The sequence below is a fragment of the Gopherus evgoodei genome, chromosome 8, assembly GCF_007399415.2.
Source record: "Gopherus evgoodei ecotype Sinaloan lineage chromosome 8, rGopEvg1_v1.p, whole genome shotgun sequence".
Classification (NCBI taxonomy): Eukaryota; Metazoa; Chordata; order Testudines; family Testudinidae; genus Gopherus; species Gopherus evgoodei.
In genome coordinates, this window is record NC_044329.1 from 10,139,852 (window position 1) to 10,165,996 (window position 26,145).

General features: G+C 40.7%; 1 protein-coding gene across 2 annotated transcripts in view; it reads right to left on the reverse strand.

Annotated features, from left to right (window-relative positions):
• Positions 1-26,145, reverse strand: part of SPOCK1 (SPARC (osteonectin), cwcv and kazal like domains proteoglycan 1) — a 476,662-nt gene that overhangs the window by 124,861 nt on the left and 325,656 nt on the right. For both annotated transcript variants that reach the window (XM_030573318.1, XM_030573317.1), the window contains one exon: positions 23,920-24,052. In XM_030573318.1, the coding sequence (XP_030429178.1) occupies positions 23,920-24,052 (133 nt within the window). The remainder of the gene's footprint in view (positions 1-23,919; positions 24,053-26,145) is intronic.

Sequence of the window (26,145 nt, forward strand, 5' to 3'; positions counted from 1 at the left end):
GAGTCACTATGCCTGGGGCGGCTCTAGACATTTTGCCGCCCCAAGCACGGCGGCATGCCGCAGGGGGCGCTCTGCCAGTCACCGGTCCCGCGGCTCCAGTGGACCTCCCGCAGGCGTGCCTGCAGAGGGCCCGCTGGTCCCATGGCTCAACTGAAGCTGCAGGTCAGCAGACCCTCTGCAGGCACACCTGCCTGCCTGCCGCCCCCCGTGGAGCTGGCAGAGCACCCCCTGTGGCATGCCGCCCCAAGTACGCGCTTGGCGTGCTGGGGCCTGGAGCCGCCCCTGACTATGCTGTTAAATGTCCAGTGCTGCAGAGAGACCACAGTATCCCTGACAAAGGGGGAATTAAACTTTTAACTTAATTTTGTAAATGTAAGTAATTTATAGTTCTTTACCTGATTTATAATAGCAGTAATAATCAGCAGCTCAGGTAGATTAATGACTGGCTGGTTTAAGAGCCCTTGGCTTTGACCCAAGATTCCAATGACTTGGCTTATCATTCACTGCCAGGAAATGTTTCCTCATTGATCATCATTCCTTGAGTTAGTGATGCGGACAAATATCTACTGTCAACTACCCTGAGACCATCAGATTCATTTTCCTGGAGACCGAAAGTAGACTTAAGCCCAGGTGACAACTTAATATATGACATTACACAGACCCTCATGCACAATCATTAACAATGAAAGTGTTAACCATCTTGAAAGAAAAGAACATAGCTATTTAAATGCAAAGGAAACTATTTAGAATAAAGGGTTCGGATCATGCAAGGTTCTGAGCACCCTGACCCTACTCCAACAATGTATTGAAGCAGGTGCTTACATTTAAGAATGAAAGTATTCCCATTAACCTCAGTGGGACTCCATACATTGGGTTGAGCCCTGAAAGATGCTGCTTTTGATTTGGGCTGCAACCGGTGCCTAAGGTGAGTGCTCTAGGCCTCTGAATCCGTTCTCTTTCCTTAACTTGTGAAGAGAAAGAGCAGCCTCAGCACTTCCAGAGGAGGTCAAATACTTGTTTTTGCTATTGGCATTATCGCCCATCAGTTCTAGGCCTGTGGAGAGTTGGCACACTGTGGAAGTAATTAGTTCGGTCTTGGATAGGAAGAAGAGGTAGTTGCTGAATGGCTCTCAAATAACCAGAATCCACCTCTCTAGTTAATCAAGTGAATCCCTCCTTCCAACTAGCCCCTAATTGCCAGCAGAAAAGGGGGAATAAAAATGTAAACTACAAAATTTAAAAAGGGACAATTCAATGAAAGAGAAGGTGCTTTCTGTGCCGGATATTGTAATAGATATAAATGAACAGAAGAATATTAAATACTGTAGTTTGATTCAGGTTCTATAGGAGAGGAAACGCTATGCTCAAAATGAGGTATTAAGACTATGGGTCACTTTTAGGTCCTGCTTGATACATGAGCAGACAGACATATGAAAACAGGGCAAAATATTCTGATGCTCCCCCCTCAGGGAGGAGTCATGCAGTGCTTATGGTGGTCTGATAAAAGTGGCGGGTCTGTCATCACCCCTACATCAACCTGTTCCTCTGCCCAGCAATTGAGTCCGCCCCTCAACCCCCAATCAATCTGTCTGCTCAGTCTCCCCTTCAATTCAGTCCCCACATCTGCTCTGCCCACACCTCAGCCCCACATCAATTCTGTCCTCCCAGATTCACCTCTTCTCCTCCTGCAGCTCTTGGGGTTCTTCACCTTCCTCTCCCAGGCCTGAAGAGGGGCTGCGAGGGCCTCACTCCCCCTTCCTAGGCTGGGCCTTGCAGGCAGAAAGAGGTGCAGAGGAGGTGTCCTGTCCATCTCCATCGCTCCCCGTGTGCGGGAGGATGGAGCTAAGCTATCCTGAGCTGCTGGACTCTTTCTGCTGTCTCTGCTGAGGGGAAGAGGAGAGAGCTTTGCCAGGAGACGGGCAAGTGGGGAAAGCAGTCAATCAGAGAGCATTTTCTCCCAGGAGATACTAAAAATGTGCACTCCTTTGTGACCCAGCTCTCTTCTTAGAAATGTTATTTCCCAGATCTGTGACTCATTATAACCTTGTGCACATTAAGCGCTGCAGCCAGGTGAGGGAACATCTGCACCCTAAGGTGCATAGCATGCTCCTTGCACTACTCTAGAGCATGACTTTCATTTGTGGGGGTCCTGCAGAGCATGAACTGTGCGGGTTTAGATGGAACCTAGATTAGCACAGGATGCTAATCTGCATACCTGGCTTGGCCTTTGTCTTTTCTCATCCACACAAAAATGGAAGAGGCAGCCTGAGTTTGGCTGAAGGCATTCTCAAAAGCCCCATCCTTCTTCTGTAGTTCTGTCTTTCTAGCAATATTTTCTTAAACTTCAAAATATGAAATGCAAATGAACATAATGCTATGTTTAGGCCATGATTTAAAAAAATATCTTGCCATTCAGTTTCCTGAAGTGATGAAGATTCAAAAGTCTCTCCTGCGCTTTACACTATCTACATTACCTAAAGAAATTTTTCCTTAAAAAAAAGAATTCAGCACGTCACGCCCCCACAACTCAGCTATTTTCTAAAAAAATCTTTTTGATATGATAACATGGGTCATTGAAATTCCTCTGAGATGACTGCACTATCAATCTGCAGACATTCATACTGAGATCTCACAACCAGCGGTACTGAAATTTGAACTTGGAAACTCCCCTTTTGCCTTTATTTTTCTGCCTTTTCATCAGTACCTCACATAAGAAAAAATGTGAATTCAACCAGCTAGATGCAAAATGACCTTCTCTAGATTCTTCTCTCAGCTTACACACATAACAACGAGAGAGACATACTTTCATCAAGAAGAAAATATCCCCTGGTCTTACAACTCTTAACAAAATGTATTACTTGGTTCTCTTCCAGGGGAAGTATATGAAATGTTTCTTCAGAAAGGGCTTAACTTTTACTCAGATTATATTTTAGGAGGTTGTAGGGATCTTGTATGCATAAAATCCATTATTTACTTATGAGTTTTGAACAATTCTATTACATTGCCTCAGCTGCAGATTTGGATCTGTATATTATCCATATGGGCCTGAGGAAATCACTGATTATTTTTTTTTTAGAAAATTCATGGCGATGTCACAGGTAAAGTAGCAAGTTTCACAGGATATGCACAGAATGCAGTCAGCAGAAGGTTACTGCTATATTCCTTTGCCCCAGACTGGCCACCGAGTCCCTCACAAACTACTGTGATTTACTCAGGCGACTGCAGACTTTTTCTTCCCTCTCTTCCTTTCTCTGGCTTGGTGCCTGCCCACCATGCTGGATCCCTGAGGCAGATGTAGTTTTCTGTGAGGCAGCACTGCTGCTGCTTGCAACATGAGAAGATACAACCTCAGCAGGGAGGCAGAAGTGTGTGCCAGCTGCCAAGTCCCCCCTGAACTGCTGAGATATTTTCCCAACAGCAGGAAGGTGAAAGCAAGCATCCGTGCATGCCAGTTTCATGCTTGGTATGGCTTATAGCATGTGGTCATGCCATGCTGGAGCAGCAATGACTCTTAGGTGTAAGAGTCAACACCCTGCCAAGACCACTGGGGCAGTACACATCTCTCAGAGTTATCATTTTAGAGACTCGCAAACCCCGGCAGAAAACACAGGAAACATACAGTTCATTTAAAAAAAATGAAATCCAAGACTTTGGAGCACAAATATGTGGCAAAGGGAAACACTGTGATTGATGCTATGGCCTTAACATCACTGAAAACTTGAGGCCCTGAATATACTTTAGGAAGAACATTTGCCATGTCTATCATGAAAGTTACGGTATTTTCATACATTTGGATTGTCTCCTGTTTGAGAAAATCCATGGGGCAGATCTTAAGCCGACTTCAAATCAAGCTATGACAATTTAAACTGGCTGAGGAACTGGTCCTGAAGCATGCAAGGTAAGTCCCAATTTATGCTACGATTCCTCCATCACGTTCCAGGCCCATTATTCTAAAATTTGGATCCTTCCAACCGTGCGTAAGATTGTGAGCCCATCTGGGTTGGTTCGCCACCCAATACTTATTTACTTTAATGAGACCCATTAGTCAATATTTAGATCTGCTACTTTTTCCTTGATTGCTGTAGAAGATTTTCACCCACACGTACTTGCTGGTTCAAATCATTAACCACTGATACTAATTTGTCAAATTTTCCTATGATTGCAGAAATTGCTCCCTTTAGTCTATCTAGCTAATTCTTTTTGAAAAATACGTTGTCTCCTAGATCAGTCCTTGAGCACAAATGACAGTGGATACAATAAGCAACTTTTATCATTCCTTTTCTGTTTATAGAGTTCCTGCCATAACAATCTAGTCTTACCACACAATAAACATTAAAAAATACCCAAACACCAGGGAATATTGTGAAGGCCAAAAGTATAACTAACCAGGTTCAAAAAAGAACTAAATAAGTTCATAATGGATAGCTCCATCAATGGCTATTAGCCATGGGGGTCAGGGATGTAACCCTATGCTCTGAGTGTCCCTAAACCTCTGCCTGCTAGAAGCTGGGACTGAATGTCGAGGGATAGATTACTCAACAAACTGCCCTGTTCACTCCCTCTGATGCATCTGGCAATCTGCCACAGTCGAAGATAGGATACTGGGCTAGATGGACCATTGATCTGATCCAGTATGACCATTCAAATGTTCTTAATTCAAATTAGCATTCCAGGAAAAAGGACATCAGAAAGATCACTACCACCCACAAAGGAAGCTGTGGGGGAAGTGACAGTAAGACATCCCCAACTCAATACACCTCCTAAGAGAAAGCCTGAGCTATCAGTGAGACTAGGCTAGGCATAAACTAGCCCATTGGTGACCTTGGGAAGCTCAATTTCACTTGAGTGGATGGTTCGATGGTGAGGGCACAAGCCTGGGACTTTGGAGACCTCAGTTCAGTTCTCAGCTCCACCACACACACTTTCCTGAGTGATGCTTGGTGCATTACTTAGCCTCCCTGTGCACTAGTTCCCCAACAATAAAACAGGGCTAATAGTACTTCCCTACCTTACAGGACTGTTGTAGGATATATACATGAGGCAATATGGTGATGGAAGCCATATCAGTACCCCCGATAGGTAGATACTAAAATATAATGATTGAACTTCATATCTCATTATCTTCCTCTCACGCTGTTACTTCCCTGTCCCCTGTAAACACCTTCTCTATTACCTCCTCACTGATTATGCAAAATAATGTGACTCTGTATTTTTACTATTTTAAATTAAAAATGATTAAATGTATTTAATTACATATAAACAAATTGCCTGGTACTAATTCCAGCCAACTTTGTTTATTGTGAACATATATGGCACCAGTCTTTAAAATAAGAGACATATGTTTTCTCCCCACTACGGGCTTCTTTCCACATTTTGACAACTCACTGAGTAATATCAATCTCAAGATGCATTTTATAGCTCAATTATACTGTAGGAGCACACTCGGGCATGATGCATAATGTAGAGCAAATACACACATAGATCCCATTACTGGTGAATGTAAACTATATGTGCACTGCACTTCTCACACAGTGTTTCAAAACTATACCCCACAGTATCATTTTAAATAACTCATGCATTCTACATACTATAAACCAGCTATTTAAAAACTATTCCTTTGCCTCCTGTGTTACAAAGGGGCCAGAGATGGTTTACAAAGAATGAACCTTATGGCTTCAGTCCCTTTGAGTTTTGAGTCTTTCTTTTTGCATACTAAAAATGTAAAGCAGTCTGTATCATTCAAATAATCTAATTTTCCAATCCACCTTTATTAACATTGCTGGGTGAAGCCAATTACAAATGCCTTAAGGCTCACAGGCTCATAATCATTGTGTGACAGGTCAAATTTCATTGTTTGCTCCATCCATCATTACTGACATGCTAATTCAAAGTATGCAAGGCACAGTCTACTCGCTACTTCTTCCTCCTCCCTGTGCACCAGCTGTAATTTTAATGCAGAAGGTTATTAAGAAGCACATTGTCTGCTGTCATTCAGAGCTCACTTATTCCACGCATTTGAAAAGATTGCCCATAATTTTATTTTCTCTCCTACTGTATCTAAAGTTCTTTATTGCCTTTGGACAAACAGACCCAAAGAGGTCATCAGTGATGAAGTTTTCAAGCAACAGCCTATTTTCAAATAATATACTGTAATATAGTAATGGGGTTTCAAAAACTAGATAACAGAAAATCTTGATATTACCTATCTGAATAATCTAAGATGTTCATATGCTTTGTAAAATGCTGATGTTAGACTAACATTTTCAAATTCAGGTGCCTAAATGTAGGCACCTAAATCCATATGGAGACACAACAATGCTGCAACAGCACCTAACCACATTAAGCGCTCTGCTGAATCATGGCTTAGGCTCCAGTTCAGGACAATGCTTAACCATGTGTTTTAATCCATCCCTGTTGGAGAACAGCACTTAAGCATGTGCTGAACATTCACTGAATTCAGTCCTGGATGGTGCTGCTTTTTCAGAACCATGGCTTGCTTTCCAGAAATACAGAGCATCCAACAGCTCCTATGGAAGACAATAAAAGCAGTGAATGTTCAACACCTCTGAGCAGTGAGGATATTTAATCAGGTCCTTAAGTCTGAAAATTTGAGAACTACAGTATTGCAGGAATTGAGAATTTGGGAGGAAAAGCTCGATAATTTGGCAAATATTAAGAAATATTCAAAGTATCTTCACAGCAAACCACAAAAAGCCTTGGGAGCAACAATTTCATGAGATTTGCTAGCCATTTTCAGTTTTATAAAAGTTCATTGTCAGAATGTTTTCTATGTAGATATATCATTTCCAGAAATTACCTTTTTATAATTATTTTTTTTAAATTCTAGATACCACACTTTACTTGTTACAAGGAGCTATGCTATGCTTGTTATGCTATCATATTGATAGATTAGTTCAGTACTGGGTCTGGAGAAAGAGTTAAAAAAACTGTTTATTCTAAGAGACTCATGCAATAAGTATATTCTGTGTAAAGAAGATACATTTGAAAAATTAATTCTATTCATTGAACTAATCCTTTCAAATAAGCGCAACCCAAAAGCAATCAATAAAATGTTGCACACATCTTAGAGGGAGATTGTTATTCTGTGAGGGCACAGGTCAAGCTCAAGTCAATAAATAATAAAGCCTTGCACTTCGATTGTACCTTTGAAGCCAATGATGGCCAATAACTTTATGAAGCACTATTAGCCTCATTTTAGAGATGAAAACACTGTGTTGTAGCTTAAGTGACTTGGATGAGTTGAGAACAGAACATAGGCCTTGGAAACTGCACTTCCTGCTCTAGTTACTCCATGATAATGCTCTTTATTAAAAATCTGGAAGATATTATTTTTGCATTGATATATTGCAGGATCCTCTAGGAAAGATTTGAGTTTTCGTTTGTGTATGCTCAGAATACTAAAATGTTACACCTATCGATTCACCATTTACTTCAAGAAGTATGATATGGAGAAATTGTTCTGTAATCTCCTCCAAGCATAGTGATCTTGTATTGACAACTAAAACCTTGCAATAGTGAATAAGCACAACTATGGAAAAAATAATAGGCTCAGGAATAAAAATATGGATCTAGAAACTGACAAAACACAATAATCACAAAGGAACCAGGTTGTGCGAACCTAAGCTCCTAACAGTCTGGAAACAATTTGTAAATGGTTTCTGACTCAGCAATGTAAGATCAAATGGTAACAAATTAAAAATGCACTGAACCTGACAGACATGGTCAGAGATGGTTCATATACATTGCACTTGGGAGGTATGATTCCCATTGCGGTAGACAGACTTCACTAGCTCAGCTTGAGCTAGTGCACTAAAAATAGCAGTGTGGATATTACTGCACCTACAGTGGCTTGGAGTAGCTGGCTGAACTCAGACCCAGGGGGTTGGGTGGCCCTGGATTTGACCAGCCAGCCCAAATCACTACCCGTGTCACAACAGCCACACTGCTATTTTTAGTGCACTACTTTGAACTAAGCTTGCGTAAGTCTGTCTACTGACGCTGGGAATCACACTTCCCAGCTGCAATGCAGACACATCCAAAAGGGAGATTAATATTTCTGGGTTACTACTAGGCTGGCTGGCGTTATTACATAGTCCATGTGACTTCACACAACTTGAAGATGGAACTTTTGACAAACGTTTTACTATTTTAAAAGGAATTTTTCAAATTTGACCTCACTTAGAATCATAGAAGATTAGGATTGGAAGAGACCTCAGGAGGTCATCTAGTCCAACCCCCTGCTCAAAACAGGACCAACCTCAACTAAATCATCCCAGCCAGGGCTTTGTCAAGCCAGGCCTTAAAAACCCCTAAAGATGGAGATTCCACCACTTCCCTAGGTAACCCATTCCAGTGCTTCGCCACCCTCCTAGTGAAACAGTGTTTCCTAATATCCAACCTAGACCTCCCCCACTGCAACTTCTCCACTTGTATCTGTTCAACTCCTTACATGCTTATTATTTCCAAACAAATGCCTTAGCTGTTACCCAGCACTCATATGCAGTTGTATATATCAAAGCAGAATGCAGAGGTCATAGAGGAAAACAAACTTCAACAGGATCATTCAACAGGAAACTTCAACAGGGTGGTGTCCTCCCCACAGGCAATTAAAAAGGTGCTGATTAAAAATTGATATGAAGGATACGTGGACAGTTTCCTGTTGTCAATCCATTGGACTTACCTTTGAAAACATTCTGCATATGATTATCCCTAGTACATAAGCTGTATGAGACACATCTGTTTTGTCTAGTGCCAATCCACAAATGCTGTAATTGACAAACAGATTATTTTGACTACTTTCTTCCTCTTCTGACATGCTCATTGATTATAGAGAAGTAATGATTCTGCTTGTTCATGCAGACATTCGGTGTGCAGGAAACATAACAGCCAAGATTCATGGGTGGGTTTAAACTGCATTTGCGGGTACTGTACAAGTGCGCACACATGCATCCCTTCTGAGCCCCACTGTCTCTTCCCAGTTTGCACTTTGACCTCTTCACTTTAACTTTTGATTTTTTAGGCCTTGAACTCCTCTTCCCTCCCAACCCAAGTAGGAATCTAATTTAAAAACACAGGTTCCAAAAGGTGATGCCCCATTCAGCCCAGATTTTACACTAGTATTTGCAGAAAGCATTTTAGAAACAGTGGCTCAAATCCCGAAGTCCTTACTTTATAATTTTTATTTGTATTGTTGCAGCACCCAAGGATCCCAGTGAAGATCAGATCTCCATTGTGCAATGCCCTGTACGAAGACAAGGTCAGTAATCCTTAGCCATCTGGCCCCAGCCGAAGGTGGAGTAGCAGGGACCTACACTAGTGGAAAATCAGGCCAAGTGGAGCTCTGCCCACACCCTGCCCCCCAAAATGCACTTGACTTTACTCCTGTCTTTTCTTGTGCCAGGTGCAGGAGGTGAACAAAGCTGGAGGCCAAATATCCACGTCTTCCACCTTTCCAACGGTGGGGAGTAATCTGAGCAAAACACAATAAAGACAATTGGTCTACGTCCATGATCAGGATGCTGTGAGTGAAAGCAGGACCCATGCTGGAAGAATCCAAAAGGTTCTGGTGTATCTTAGAGTTTCATGCAGACCAACAGGATGCAGCAAACGTGCATTTTCAGAACAAGAAGTTAACAAGATTTGTATCGAGAACTGAAGTTTCTCTTCTCCCACAAGAGTAAAGCAATGTCAGCAAGTGTATTTGCAGACAGGCCATCACCCTCTGCTTCACAGCAACTTCTGATGAATTAATAGCGCTGTCAAGTCTTGCAATATGAAAGAATAGGAATTGCCCAGTAAAAAATATCACTGCCTTCCTGTATGCTGATTGATTGCACAAGCCTCCTGGGTAAGTTGAGCAGATGTCCAGGCACTAAAAGAAACAGTGTGTTTTCCTTTGAAAAAAATTGTTCTAATGTTTCAATATTTTTTTTTTGTAAAGATACAGAGATGTCAGACAACGCTGGACATTAAACACACATCATCAAGACAACAGCCCTCTGGCAGTAGAAAAACTAATAGATCTTCTAAACTCTAGTGATCCCCTAGCTCTCTCTCTCTCTTCATATAATATATATTCGGCTAGCTAAAAATCTGAAGAACACCTGTTTATTTATGGGCACAGTACTGGGCCAGGCAGAAGAATACACACAATTTACAGGTTTCAGAGTAGCAGCCGTGTTAGTCTGTATCCGCAAAAAGAACAGGAGTACTTACAAGTACTCCTGTTCTTTTTACACAATTTACAGGTGCCTACAGGATGGCAATTTCTGGTGGTTACTCAAACTCACTATACAGTCAAGGTGGGAGGGGAGTTGGGCGTTTTAACTGTTTTTTTCAGGTAATGGACAAATCAATGCAGCTGATAAAGTGCACAAAAGCTACTCCAACTACAGTTAATAGCAGAAAAATGAACCTTCCCCCTCAAACAAAAGGAAGGCTGAGGAAATTGTTGCATATGTTGACACTCATAGAAGAATCATAGAAGATTAGGGTTGGAAGAGACCTCAGGAGGTCATCTAGTCCAATCCCCTGCTTAAAGCAGGACTAACACCAACTAAGTCATCCCAGCCAAGGCTTTGTCAAGCCGGGCCTTAAAAACCTTAAAAACTGTATGCATGATCAAAAAGTCACTCTCCCCGATGGCCTCATCTACTTCACAATTCCACAGAGCTTAGCTCCAGCCTGAAGAGACTCAGATCCGATTGTCTAGGATGGCTTCCTGTGCACCTTGGCTTTGTGAGATGGGCACAGCAGACAGAAAGCCACTTGTTTGGGTACACCGGCACAAGTAAAACCCTATTTTATAATCCTAGGATTCCAAATGCATGTATGAACATATCCCTGGGAGATGACTGATCAGAAGATTATGCCATGGATTCTTGGAAATGTTATGTTCCCTTGATTCCTATCAACACCTCAATATCCCGTACATGTAGCCTTCGATATGACTCAACACTGAATGGGGACTCCAGGATTTGGCCTGGAGTATCTTTATTTACACTGATTTTCACCCTCTATTTTCACTGAAGAATTTTTCTTAAATGGACTTTGGCTTCATTTCAGCAGGCTCAGAGTTAAAGTCTGCTCTCAGCCACACCGGTATAAATCGAAAGTAACTCCAGAGAAGACAAAGGAGCTGCTCTAAATTTTCTCTGGTGCGAGATTAGAATCTGGCCCTATTAACGCAGGCTTCACCCTGATCTCTGCACTGATTAAACCAGAAATGAAAAGCAGCCAGGAGTCAACGCTGTGTAACTTGCAGGATTTATTTGCTTGTATGAATGAAGATACTGCAAACTACAGTGATGGTAACATTTGTTTATGGTGTAAAATGTAACATATACCTCTACCTCGATATAACGCTGTCCTCGAGAGCCAAAAAATCTTACCTGTTATAGGTGAAACTGCGTTATATCGAACTTGCTTTGATCCACCGCAGTGCGCAGCCCCGCCCCCCTGGGTATAAGACTTTACCACATTATATCCGAATTCATGTTATACTGGATCATGTTATATCGGAGTAGAAGTGTATATATTTTATTACTGTCTAAGTAAACATTTCCCTAAACTGTCTTTCTCTGAATTGTTTACATGGCATTGTGTTTGATCATAAACAAACAGTTGGCTAGAGGGTCTGCTGGAAAAAAAAAAAGACCCACTCTTTGCTAGCACATCAGGCGTAGCCAGGAACAAAGAGATAAGATCAGAGGAAGTGTGGCATGACTTAGGCCTTGTCTACACCTAAAACTTAGGTCGACTTAGCTACGTTGCTCAGGGGTGTGAAAAATTCACCTCCCACTGCTGCTGTCCCTCCTAGGGTTGCCAACTTTCTAACCACACAAAACCGAACACCCTAGCCCCGTCCCTTCCCTGAAGCCCTACCCCCGGCTCACTACATTCCCCCTCCCTCGGAGGCTTGCTCTCCCCCACCCCCACCCTCATTCACTTTCACTGGACTGGGGAAGGGGGCTGGGGTGCAGGAGGGGGTAAGGGCTCTGTCTGGGGGTACAAACTCTGGGTTGGGGCCAGGAATGAGGGATTTGGAAGTGGCACGGGCCGAGGGACGTGCGGGCCGCCTTTCCTGCAGCCCCCTTTGGCCTGTAGAGGTGAACCGCAGCCAGTGGTAGCCGCGATCGGCCGAACCTGCGGACGTGGCAGGTAAACAAACCAGCCCGGCCCACCAGAGGCTTTCCCTGAACAAGCAGCGTCCCTAGTTTGAGAATCACTGGTCTAGACCATGTGGCTTCACCTACAGAGAGAGAAACAGTAGGCCAGAGGTTGGGTTTCTAAAAGCATTCAACATTGGTTTAACTCTGCTCCCACTGAAATCAATTGGAGTTTTACCATTGATTTAAATTGGACCAAAGTTAGGCCAATGCTTGAGTGCTACTGAAACTCCTAACCTAAATTAATTGCAAGGGAATGTTGCTTCCATTCAAATAAACGGGGAGGATGCCTCATTAACTCCAGGACTGAAGCTGACCTGCCAACTTCTGAATAGCGCCTTCTTGGGTCATTAGGAGCACAAACCAAAACCTGCTGAAGTTAGTAGGAAAAGTCCCACTTAAAGTAAGTGGGGGTGGATCAGGCCCCCACAGAGCACTAATGGCAAGGGGCAGAGTGTGTGTAAAGCTCTCCCTGGGTTAGAAGTCAGGAAATCTCTGATCTAGCCCAGCAGTCCTTTCCTTACTTAGACAAAATTCCCATGGTCAGCCAATAGGAATTTTGTCTACCTAAGGGTAGGAGGATTTTGTCAAAAGTGTGACCATTTTAGAACACATTGCAAGACCCTGCTTTTTTATATAGATTTTCCAGCGTAACTGAAAAGGGGAGGGAAATCTCCTCTTTCTATGATTTTCTGTATCCTCCAAGCAGAGCTATCGGGAGTCTGGGTAGGGGGAGTATTTTAATATAATGTACAAGTCTAAATAAATTACTCAAAAGGTTAATAATAATAATTTGAGATATACCTATCTCATAGAGCTGGAAGGGACCCTGAAAGGTCATTGAGTCCAGCCCCCTGCCTTCACTAGCAGGACCAAGTATTGATTTTGCCCCAAATTCCTAAGTGGCCCCCTCAAGGATTGAACTCACAGCCATGGGTTTAGCAGGCCAATGCTCAAACCACTGAGCTCTCCCTCCCCCATTTCATTTCAATTAAAGTTGAAATGAAATGTTTACTTTATCAAAACATGTTTTTATCTAAACAAAGCAACATGTTGATATCAAAACAGGCTTCAACAGTCCCAAATGAAAATTTTTCGGAGTTTTCATTTTGTGGAAAATTCTGACATTTCTAATTTTTTTAGGTTCCAACTCAGAACAAAAAGCCAAATATTCAAAATTCCCCACAAAATTAAAACACTGAAAAAATTTCAATTTGAGCCTATTGAAACTTGTTTTGATATCAACATGTTGCTTTGCTAAGATAAAAATATTTCTATAAGGTAAACATTCTGTTTCAACCTTATCCTTTGGTTCATTTCACTTAGATGTTTATATTACATTAAAACATGAAGTTTAATATATTATAGTTATGTATTTATTACAAATATATTTAATATATATTAATAATATAATAAATTAAAATGAAACTAATTGAAACAAAGCCAAAACAAAATATTTAACTGTGCTGAAATTAAATTTCAGCCTCATTGAAATGAAACAAGAAAGTAAAAATGATTCCTTTAGACTTTCCCCCCTCAAAAGCTCATAGACTCTAGGACTGGAAGGGACCTCGAGAGGTCATCGAGTCCAGTCCCCTGCCCTCATGGCAGGACCAAATACTGTCTAGACCATCCCTAACAGACATTTATCTAACCTACTCTTAAATATCTCCAGAGATGGAGATTCCACAACCTGCCTAGGCAATTTATTCCAGTGTTTAACTACCCTGACAGTTAGGAACTTTTTCCTAATGTCCAACCTAAATCTCCCTTGCTGCAGTTTAAGCCCATTGCTTCTTGTTTTATCATTGGAGGCTAAGGTGAACAAGTTTTCTCCCTCCTCCTGATGACACCCTTTTAGATACCTGAAAACTGCTATCAGGTCCCCTCTCAGTCTTCTCTTTTCCAAACTAAACAAACCCAATTCCTTCAGCCTTCCTTCATAGGTCATGTTTTCAAGACCTTTAATCATTCTTGTTGCTCTTCTCTGGACCCTCTCCAATTTCTCCACATCTTTCTTGAAATGCGGTGCCCAGAACTGGACACAATACTCCAGTTGAGGCCTAACCAGCGCAGCTACACGTTTTTATTTCAATGAAACTGTTTCTTTTTCTTTTTACAACTGTTCCATGAAATATTCTTCATCCAGCTCAGTGTGAGGACCTGAAGACTGCATGAAGCCCACTATAGACTTCCACATGCAAGTCTGTGCTGCCTTAAATATTATCTGGATGAGTGCAATAAAACAAGATGGATATTAACACCTAGCCCAGATATAGCAATTTTCTTCAGTAGATCTCAAACACCTTTGCAAAGGAGGTCATGTAACTATCCCTGTTTTAGAGATGGGAAAACTGAGGCACAGCAAGGGGAAGTGACTTGCCCAAGGTCACCCAGCAGGCATATAGCAGAGCCAGGAATGGAACTCAAGTCTCCTGAGGCCTGACGATTTGGTGACTCTTGGCCTTTCAAATGCCAGATTGAAAACTAAAGAGAACAGAACACGTAAATGCATTAAAAAAAAACTGCAGAAGAAAGACAGAGGGCTGAACTATTTCCCACCAACAAATTCTCTTTTATCCTCAAACAAAGTAAGGGAAACAGAGAGACTGGGCTTCTTTTATCTCCTCTTCCGCAGGTTCAAATCTCCATTTGGGAGCAGCAAGTTCAACCCAGATCTCTCCCTTCCTTGGTGAGTGCGAAACTATGGAACTTGCTCCTCTGGTTTCATGACTCTACACCAGGGGTTCTCAAACTGGGGGTCGGGATCCCTGAGGGGGTTGCAAGGTTATTACATAGGGTGGGGGTTGCGAGATGTCAGCCTTCCCCCCAAACCCCGCTTTGCCTCCAGCATGTATAATGCTTGTAAATATGTAAAAAAGTGTTTTTAATTTATAAGGGGGGGAGTCGCACTCAGAGGCTTGCTATGTGAAAGGAGGCACCAGTACAAAAGTTTGAGAACCGCTGCTCTACACCATAATTTCCTTTGTGTTTGTTAAAAAACAAAAAGGTTAAAAAATGCCTGGAAACCAAACATTGCATTTTGGGTTGAACAAAACGTTTCATTTGACCCCAAATGAAAATTTTATTGACTTTTTTGATTTGCTGAAAATTCCAAAAAATGTCAGTATCTGTTTCAGTCCAACCAATCTTCTTTATTTTTTGCAACTGCAAGTGAATTGAAAAAAATCAGTTATTCACTCAGCTCTAGCTGTGTTCAGTGTCAGTCTCAGAAAACCAGCTGTGTCACCCAGCAGTGCCCATTTGCTGGCTAAGAAACACCAATGAGGGAGAATGCTGTGCTAAAAGAAAATTGGCTACTGGTCCCAATGGTCTCCATGATATCCTGCAGCTTGGTGGGTTATGAAATTCTAAGGGACATTGTGCTAAATGTCTGGCATTCAGAGTCTCTGCAGATATTTACAGAATTGTGTTTCTGAGACTGTCTGCAGGGAAACCATTTAAAAAAACACATTATTTTAGCCAATCTTTGTTGTTGTTTTATTTTCTCTATTTCCATGATTCCTGGAAGCAACGTTATTTACCTCTTGCTTCCTTCCCCTAATATCAAATTAGTAACCTAGTGCTATGACAACAGTAGATGACTTTTCCATTTTCAAACAAAAGAGACATGATCGTGGGCTTAATTAGTTTGCAACGGTTTAATTAAAATTTGCAAAACAACAATGTACCTAATTACAAGCATAATAATTATACCAGTGTACTTTTCAATCTTTTAAGGGACTGTTAGTCATTGAGGTGTGTATTTTGTAATTGAAGATCACCCTTATTTTCATTTGCTGATTAGTTAAGTACAGTCATTGTCATGTTCAGGTAATTGCTTTATTAACTAGCTTAATTAAACTTCCTGTAAAACTGACAGCTATGCAGTTATATTTTTAATGTTTTGCTGACAAAAGTGTTAACTAATTACATAACACTCTTTATAGGGCTTAGGTACCTCACTAGCATAATTCATTAGTATTTGCAAAGAGCTTTTAGAACCCCGAATGGAAGATACTGCAAAAGTGCCAAGAATTGTCAGAGTATAAAATGGACCTTGGAGAAGTCTGTATGTAGAAAACAGCAGCTTCTTTTTATAAAAGAAAACTTTATCGTGAGGGAGAAATATTGCATATTATAACGCCTCTGCAACCCCAAGCAATAGCTGCATTCTGTCTTTACTGAATGTTCTTTCTGGTCTATGGGTTTCTTTTTCACAATGAGTTGAAAGGATAGGGGGAAGCTGATATTATGATAAGATTCCGAGCTCTAGCACTGCAAGCATGTGTGTGGGGATTCAGGTGGAGGTAGGTACTGGGCCCTGCTGCCTCTTGTGTTTGAATTTAACCTTCTGGCACCTAACACATCACAGGGTGTGACCTAAGACACTTCAGCATGTATAGCCTGAGACTGTGCAGAATGTAAACACAAAAGAGGCCATAAGAGGGGAGGGCATTATATGTGGCAGCCCAAACACTGAGGCATCTGGGCCCACCAAATTATTACAAGATGCAGTGGAAACAACACTTCCAAGTTCATTTTCTGAACAGAACTATGTCCACCTTCCTGGACCTCAGCAGTGGTCGTGGGTAGACGCAGTATGAGCTGCCAACCTTAGGGGCAAATGTTCAAAAGAGCTAAGGAAAATATTTGCAAAGGCTCAACTGCCTCAACCAGGGACAGATTTTCTAAACAACCCACGTGCCGAGCTCTTGAGAAAGTCTGCCCCCGTTGGTGTTGATCCAGCCTTAGTGATCTTTCCACTCTTTTCATGGAGACTTCTGGCTCTCCAGTGAACCAGGAATTCCCTTTTACTCTCATTGTCCATAGTAGCCTCAGTTTCAGTTAACATTAGCCAATCATGTAATCAGAGATGTTGATATATATGTAAATACTTCACATATAAAGTGCCAGAAGATCGTGCTCAAGAATATGTAGCCTAGCCCCTGGATTTGTAGGCCCAACAAAACTTATTATGTTTCCTTGGATCAGCTCTTTACAACTATCCCTCAATGTGGATATGTACAGTCAATTCCACGAATCACCAGCACTGTCATTAACTTAAGCAAAATATTTTCTTTCCAATGGGGGTTATTTAGTTTGATTCCTACATGAAGTAGTAGCTATTGGTACAGCACTTTGAAGAGTGTAAATGGCTAGCAAAGTTCTAAGTATTATCATGTAATACAAGACAATATGGTGATAATGCTTTCGATTATTTTGTCATCCAGTTTGCATGAATGGAAGATTTTATTACCCTTTCAAGAATGACTAACAACGGTTAATAATAGCATACATTAACTCCCCCCCCTACATTTTTAAGTGAATGTATTGGAAGTCAGTGCCCAAAAGCTCCTTGACACTTTTACAAAGTAAGGACAACTCCACCAACCCTACCCCGCCATGAGCTCTCTGAAATACTTAAGTCCAAGGTCACTATCCATCAAACCAAATACTGTTGTCCTATTTCTGCCTGAGACATCCCAAACCTTGAAGGTATGCCAGCATAGCTGTGCAGAAACTCAAGGAAAGTCTCCATAAAAGGAGGTTCATGCCTGAGCAATTGTTGGATGGAAATTTAATGTCAGGATATTATTTTCTGAGCAGGCATGCTCTAACTGGGGAAGAGCAAATTGGTGACATCACTCCTACTCCTCATGCAAATATGGGAGGGGATGCTGCAGCTTTTCTTGAACATCATTTCCTTTTAATTCATTACCCTCCTCCTACCCCAACAGTCCCCAGTTCAGAGTCAAGGTACCTACAAGCCCCCATGCAAACATCACTGAACAGACTCATAGACTCTAGGACTGGAAGGGACCTCGAGAGGTCATCGAGTCCAGTCCCCTGCCCTCATGGCAGGACCAAATACTGTCTAGACCATCCCTAATAGACATTTATCTAACCTACTCTTAAATATCTCCAGAGATGGAGATTCCGCAACTTCCCTAGGCAATCTATTCCAGTGTCAAACTACCCTGACAGTTAGGAACTTTTTCCTAATGTCCAACCTAAATCTCCCTTGCTGCAGTTTAAGCCCATTGCTTCTTGTTCTATCATTGGAGGCTAAGGTGAAGTTTTCTCCCTCCTCCTGATGACACCCTTTTAGATACCTGAAAACTGCTATCATGTCCCCATGTCCCCAGAGTCTTTGCTGATAGCCTCATTCCGTGGTGAAGTGCTTTGATGGAGCTGTCTCAAGACACAGTGGATAGATAAATAGCCCTACGCACAAAAATTGTGTCCTGTCCCAGAGAATCCACTGTATTCTGAAGGGGAAGACTTACAAACTCAACCAGGATAGATTCCAACACTGACAAATATAGGTCAACTACAAACTATATAACTTCTCTAAATTGCTTTTGTGCATGGTTATCAGAATAGATGATCGATTTACATATTCATTTTAAATGACTTTGTCCCCAAAGTAGTTGTTGGCCTTTGTCTTTTAGATATGAACTTGAAAGCAACTTTCTCATTTGCCATATCTCCTCCTACAGGACATTGTACTTCTGCAAACTAGTTTGTGAAGGGGAGGACCGCATGTGTGCCCATGAGATGCATGCACATGCACAAATACAAAGCAAAATGCTACATGTCCAGCTTACATGAAGGGGTATTTATTTGCATGGCCCACACTACATTATCCACACTACCTGTAGTAATATTCACCAATAATACTGCACTGGAAAGGAAAGAACCAAAGAAGAGCACTGTGGTTTTAGAAACTACATGGTCAGAAGGGTTATCAGAGAAAGGAGAGAAAACATTGCCCTGAAGCCCCCTGGGGAGTTCTAGGAAAGTAGCTCCAACCGTCTTCTTAATTCATCAGAGATGTAAAAAAACCCTGATAGTTACTTACAATAAACATTTTATTTGTTAGAACATTTAAGCTTGACCTTTAGTTTTGTAGCAGTCATTTGAAATGATTAAGATTATGCTGAAAATAAAATAATCTGTAATGGCAAAGAGCTGAAATAAAGGCCAAACCTATAAAAGCACCTGATTCTGACATGCGACAAGTGCATTACAGTAAAATGTCTATGCATTAGACTTGTCAACTTTAATTTTTTCCTTAGAGTTGAGCCCTAATGTACAATTTGCTAATATGCAACAGCTATTTAAGAAAGCAAACGTGGGAGCTGATTTGAGTGGCGCTATATGATTCTACAGAAGCTTCTGTTTGATGGCAGATGCTAAATCCTGTCAACTGCTACTCACAGAAAACACTTGTCTTCCTGTGCTGTGAAATTCTTCTCTCTTCAGTGATGTTTTGCAGTTGCTAGCCTCAAGATATCAAGGGCCTAAAAAGTCTGATATTTGAATGGCTTTTTGCCACAGAAGTCATGCCATCAGAAAGACAATGCCATGAATTAGCTCCTGCATTCTAGCCTCAACAGCAGAATTTATGTGGCAACTGTGACTATTTTAGGAAGCAGATGCCATCGCGAGGCTCCCAATGGAGTACACCTCTACCTCGATATAACGCTGTCCTTGGGAGCCAAAAAATCTTACCACGTTATAGGTGAAACCGTGTTATATCGAACTCGCTTTGATCCACTGGAGTGTGCAGCGAAGCCCTCCCCCCCCCCAAGCACTGCTTTACTGCATTATATCCAAATTCGTGTTATATTGGGTGGCATTATATTGAGGTAGTGGTGTATCACTAAAACCTTTTAACTTGCCAGAGTTGCGACACAGAGGAAGTGGGAGGTAAAGAGGTCAATAGCCAATTTATTTCAAAATGAAACCACTCAATCTCTGTGGACTGAGTACAGGATAATCTCCAAACTATGGGTAACTAAGAGGAATTAAAAATTGAAATGACTTCACTCATGCTTATTTAATGTATGCGCTTTAAAATATGTACCCTAAGAACTGGATACTTTAGAAAGCCAGAAAAAATATATACAAATTTCTCTGCTAGGTATCAAAAAAGAAAAAATATAAAGGAACCTGGGAAAACTAATGGGAATGCATTCCAGCTATTCAACAAACTTCCAGGGGAGATTAGGCAAGTCTTTAGGAAATGCTGCAAAACTTTCCTCTTTGAAAAGGCCTTTCTACCATAAAAATGGTCCTCACAATCTCTTTCCCACCCAATAAAAAAACCCCAACCCTGAAACAAAACAAAGAAAAAAAAACCAAAAGTACACTAATGTTTTTTAAAAAAATCAAAACCAAACACCCTACTCCAAACAGAGAGTTCAGACACTGTAAAGGGAAATGTGCCAGAGACTCCATGAAGTCCATTAAGGACTTCACTAGTGCTACTGATTTTACATGGAAGATGCTCAGATACTACAGTGATGGGCTACAGTATAAAACCCTAAGACAGAGCCTACTCTGTGAAACAGGATTCTGCAATTCAGACCCTTCAAACTAAGCTGTGGGAACACTAACGAAAACATCCATCTAACTCACTGATGGTTCTAGTGGCTGACAGCAGGCATTGCTCTTAATTAATGGCCTGATTTTCAGAGGTACTGAGCACCCACACATTCTATTAAAGGTAATGAGAGAGTTGACCGTGATCAGTGCTTTTGAAAATCGAGCCATAATTCCAAGATCCATTGTGCTGTAGAGAGAGGTTCTGTGACTACAATATGAAAGGAGGGATCACCCAGGGGTTTTCTCTAGAATTGCAATGGCTCCCAGTCTATCTTTAAATTTTAAAGTCAGCAGAGACCACTATGATAATCTAGTTTGAACTTCTGCATTCCACAGATCAGAGAACATCACCCACTAATTCCTGCATCAAACTCATAATTCCTGTTTGAGCTATATTTTTAGAAAGACAGCCTTGACTGGAAGAATTCTTTTTGGGGGCTCTGGGAAAATGATCTTCGATCTCTTCCTTAACAGTAGAGCTGGTTGGGTATTTTCTATGGATTTTTTTAAACAGAAAATGTAGTTTCAGCAAAACAAATTTTCTATGGGAAAATTATGATTTTGCAGAATTTTTTGATTTTCTTTTGGGAAAATCTATATAAAACATTTCCTTTTGGGTCAAATGGAAACATTTTGTTTGGTTTGGTTCAATGTTGATCTGTTTTTGTTTGAGCTGCAGCTGTGCCTTGCGGAAACTGACATGGGGCATACAAGTCCTCTCTGGACTATATCTCCCATGATGTGCCAGGGTCTCTACTCTGAGTGAATTACCGAGGTACGTCATGGGCAATGTAGTCTGGCCAGGGAACTCAGCACATAGAGAACAATGAGGACATGAGGCATCAGAACTACATCTCTCATGAGGCATGGTAGCAGATATGGGGCACAAAGATTAATGTTGAACTATTTCAACATTTCCGAATCAATTTTTTTCATCTCTTTCTGTACCAAGAAACATTTCACCATTTTACAGGATGGAAATTCCTATTTTCAACCAGATCTAAAATAAACCTGCCAAAAGGTAGCTCTTGCTAAAAAGGCAACTGAGCAGAGCTTTTATGGGGACACTTTTAGTGAAGGTAGGAAACCACAGTGCTCTACTGGCTATTGTAATGGTATGCACGGTATTGCAAGAGGTATTACTGCTATATAATGTTACAACATACTGCAAAGAGCTATTGCAGAAAATTACTACTACAACGGATCTGTTACTTGTTTAATAAAGGTCAAGCATTTGGCTGCTGGGGCTGACATGGCTGTTCAGGGATTACTGATCATTACATGGTGCCAGGAGAGGCTTCAATCCAAAGGAGATCTAAAGAAAAGCAACTACAAATGTGCAACAAGAGAAAAAGATAAGACTTCTATGCTACACTACAATGAAAGCAATCAAAACCTACTGTTCCCCAGCAAATGGTAGGTAATATTGACAATAATTGGAAAACTTTTAAGCAGTGATTCATGCTACACTGCACAGTAGTTGGTGCATTTGAAAAGCCTGACAAAAATGTAGCTGCATATCTTACAACTCCAGGGACTTGAGCAATTTATATATAAACAGATAATAGATAAAGATGAGCCAAGGTTGCTTATTCACAAGTCCGATGCATATCACTCATAACAGAAGGAGACTAGCGAGAGGTATGTCTTCCAGAGAAGAACATTCAACAATTGGAGTCATTTAATATCTTCATTACAACCCTTAAGCTCACAGTTTAGTCACAAAACTTTGATGAATTTATAACATCAGTGGTTTTGGATAAAAAAATATTTGGCGTTAACAACAGAAAAATAATCAGAGGGGGTCAGCTAAGAGATCCAGTCCTTAGGCTGAGTGATGCAGTTATGCTGAGCCAGTGAAATAATATGACTAAATATACAATGAAAACCACTTACTAGGGATTTACCAATTTGTTCTATCTGATCATGTTCCAAAGGGCTAAGAGGAGAGGAAGAGGGAAAGATAAACATCAAAGTAACACGAAAACTTGTTTTGGGAGGCAGGGAGCTGGGGTGGAGGGGAAAGGAGAAATCAGGGAATCATGTATGGTCATCTGGGGACAAAGAGTCATAACTGGGACAGGGCAGGAAGCAGTAGAAATGTATTTTGGTCATCTGACTGCAATTTCAAAACCAGCTCAAGGTTTGCCCGAGGCCAAACGATGATGAGAAAATACTGTATTGGTTGTCGTTCATGATGCACAAACTTAAGGAGGATAATAGATATTAGACCATCATTAAACGTGACATGTTCAGTAGACAGTTCATAGCATTCATTCTTTACTAGTACATGGATGCGGGTCAAGACAGAAAGGAAAGTTTCTGCTATTTTTTTCTGTTGGCTACAGGGATCTTTTTGCTCAAGTAAAACAGGAGTTTAAATGGATGAGCCACAGCCAAGTGCTAATGTCTGTATCTATCTGTATTTAAGGATGGAGTATTTTACCTGCAGAGGCAGCAAGAGCACAAGAATTAGTATTACTGGCCCAAACTACCATGCCTTGCTCTCCTCTGATACGTTCCAGAATTTTCTGCTATTGATCATTTTATTTTCCTACATCTTTCAGGCCATCTTGAAACTTTTAAAGGTAGTTTTACTGGCTGTCAAGCCTTATTTTGGCTGTTAGCAGAGAAGAATCTATCCCTAAAGACGTTAGAGGCATTCCCGAGACATAATTCCCCATGTGAGGAGCATGATATATAAATATAGAGCGCTGCATTGTACAAACACGGAAGGCTTAATACCAACAGCATGCAATTTGGACTGCTGAATTAAACATGGTTGCGGAGCTGGTTTCCTTTATTGAATCAAGCCTCAAGGCAATCATATTGTCAATATAACACTGGGCCAATTTACACCTGCTGGGTTCTGGGAATACGATTTTTCTCAGCTGTAATGTATGCTATTTATGGAACAGAGGAATGTTAAAACTATGACTTAAGTGAACTGTAATATGTTATCCCCGCAACAGGAAATCCATCTCAGAATGACATTGCTGTTCTGAGGACAAAGCTGGCAGTGAGAACTATACCAAGGGTTTCGTTATCTAACCATGCAATGAATGAAAGAATCCAGAGCAGCAGGGGAAAGAGCAAATATAAGGTAATATAGACTCTGAGGTTCCAGAAATGGGTATTTTCAATTACACATTGGTGTTTCCACAAATAATTATAAAATAAATCATCAGCATTTTTTTTAATATACAGAAATATGCAGCCTTAGCACTGGTTTCTACAAACTGTTTTAATACAATTTGTTTGCTACAACTAGAACCTCTCCACATTACAACCTGGGCAGCCCTTGTAGACAGAATTTCTGACTGTAAAGTGAATTTACCTTGGAAGTGTAAGTATGTCCATCAGAGCCACAGACAGGGCTGGCATGCATCACTGGACATGGCTTGCACTTGACTAAACTGGCTGGTCCAATCCAATGTTTCGGGGCCAGATTTCCTTTCTTTTGCCAAAGGCTGCAAAACAAAAAATACCAGTCTTGGGGTATCAGTGTGAAAAACAAGAGCACAAGAACTTCTCTTAGTCAATCAAATCTTGTTTATTTACTGTATTCATTTAAAAAACCCTGAAAATTAAATGTAGCTCCTAGCTATACCCTCATAATATGGAAAATTAAAGCATACACTCTACAATGCCTACATAGCTCTCTTTCAGTCTATAATTAATATACTATACTGTTAAATTAATGACTTTATAACTTCAAAAAACCTTATTTACAAATGTAACATAGCTAATCCTTTGCAACATTCCTATGTGGCAAGAAAATACAGTTATCATCATCTCCATCTTGTACTTGGAGAAATGGTGACACAGAAGACTTGATTTTCAGCCCTGGCTTATATGGGTCCCTATGTTTGTGCCAACAAGAAATTGCTTATGTGTAACCGACAGTTTTTTAGGCGTCTATGTACCTGATTGCACTTGCAAATCAGGTAAATGCACATCTAAATGACAAATTCTGCCTGCAAACTTTGTGTTCATGAAATGGAGGACATGTTTCCAAAATCTGCCCCAGAGAAGTTAAATGACTTACACAAAGTCATATATTAAGTCAGTCCGTGGCAGTGTTGATTTTAAGTGTTTTAACTTTCCAGAAAATGTTAAACTATGAGAAACTTCTTAAATACAACTGTTAAGATGGAGTTCAGGATGAGAGTGTTTAACAACAACTTATAGGCAAAAATCCCTAAAGAAATGTTTGCAGTTTACATTAAAGATTTGAAAGTATGACCATGAAATTAAGATCACTCAACCAATTTTTGCTCTGCACATGTAGTGACATCAGCTTCCATCTTCCCTTCTTTGTTCCCTTCACATCAGCTTTGCAATGTATGTTATTTTTGGATCAAGAACATTCCTAAAGAATTTAGAACAATCTAGAGAGATTGTACCACTGTCATCCTTCCTTTCCTTTATATAATTTTATAAACTTTCTATACAAGCACCTTTCCCAAAACCATAGGAGTCTCAGTTACAGCATTTTAAAAATGTGTACGAAATCTTTGGATTTTAACATCTGTCTCAAAAAGATAAAATGAACACCCAATAAATGCAATTAATTGCTAAAAATGTAGACCAATAGCTTTTACTTTCCTATTATAATGAAATATCTTGAGTATTATAATAATTTACATTACCAGTAAGTAGTGTAGATTATGTGGCACCCAAAAAAGAAATACCATTTTTCAGCAGTGCTGAAAGTCAGGGTCCTGGCCTCAGGGCATGTTCTGCCAATCAGAGTAGCATAATGGTTCTGTCTTGTATTTGATTGGTTGTAAATGATGTCACTCAGTATTCTTTTGGAATGGTATTCTTTGTAAAACAGAGGCCAGGACTCCATCTTGGTGTGTAGCTTGAATTTAGCTCTTAATAATAATTGATTTTTTTCTAATTCACTTTCAGCTTTCAGGGTCTGATTTTTAGAAACCAGAGACCCAGTTCTCTACCTATCTTTGCATGCTACCTCCCACATGTGGGAATCCCCCCCCAAATGGCATTTCTTGTGCATGCGGCTAGACAGATGGCTTTTCAGTCATGTGGGAGTGCAAATGCGTGATTAATGTGTGTGTATACTGTAAAGGTGCATTCAAAAGTCGGCTTACTAGTGTGGATGCAAAATCAGGTGTGAAACTTTGGATTCATGTTATGAAAATCCAGCATGCGACTCCACTCTATTCACTACAACACAACAAATGAATCAGCAACAACTCAAGTATTCTTTCATCATTAAAAATGTTTGTTTGGAGAAGGCTCTCTAGAATGCCCCTCATAATCCCCCACTATCCTTGAAGAGCCCACATCACCATAACACTGTGTATGTCCAAGCCTGACCAGTATTTTCATGCATTATATTAAATCTATTAAAAACACATTGTTATGGTGCTATTATCATTAGCATACAGCAGTAAGTTAATAATATGCTTTTTTTCATTAACCACAAGCCATGTTCACCATACAGATAAGTTCTTCTCTTTCAGGCATCAAAATACTTACTAGCAAAAGACACTGACCTCATTGCAAACACGAAGAAAAATAACCATCATCCGAC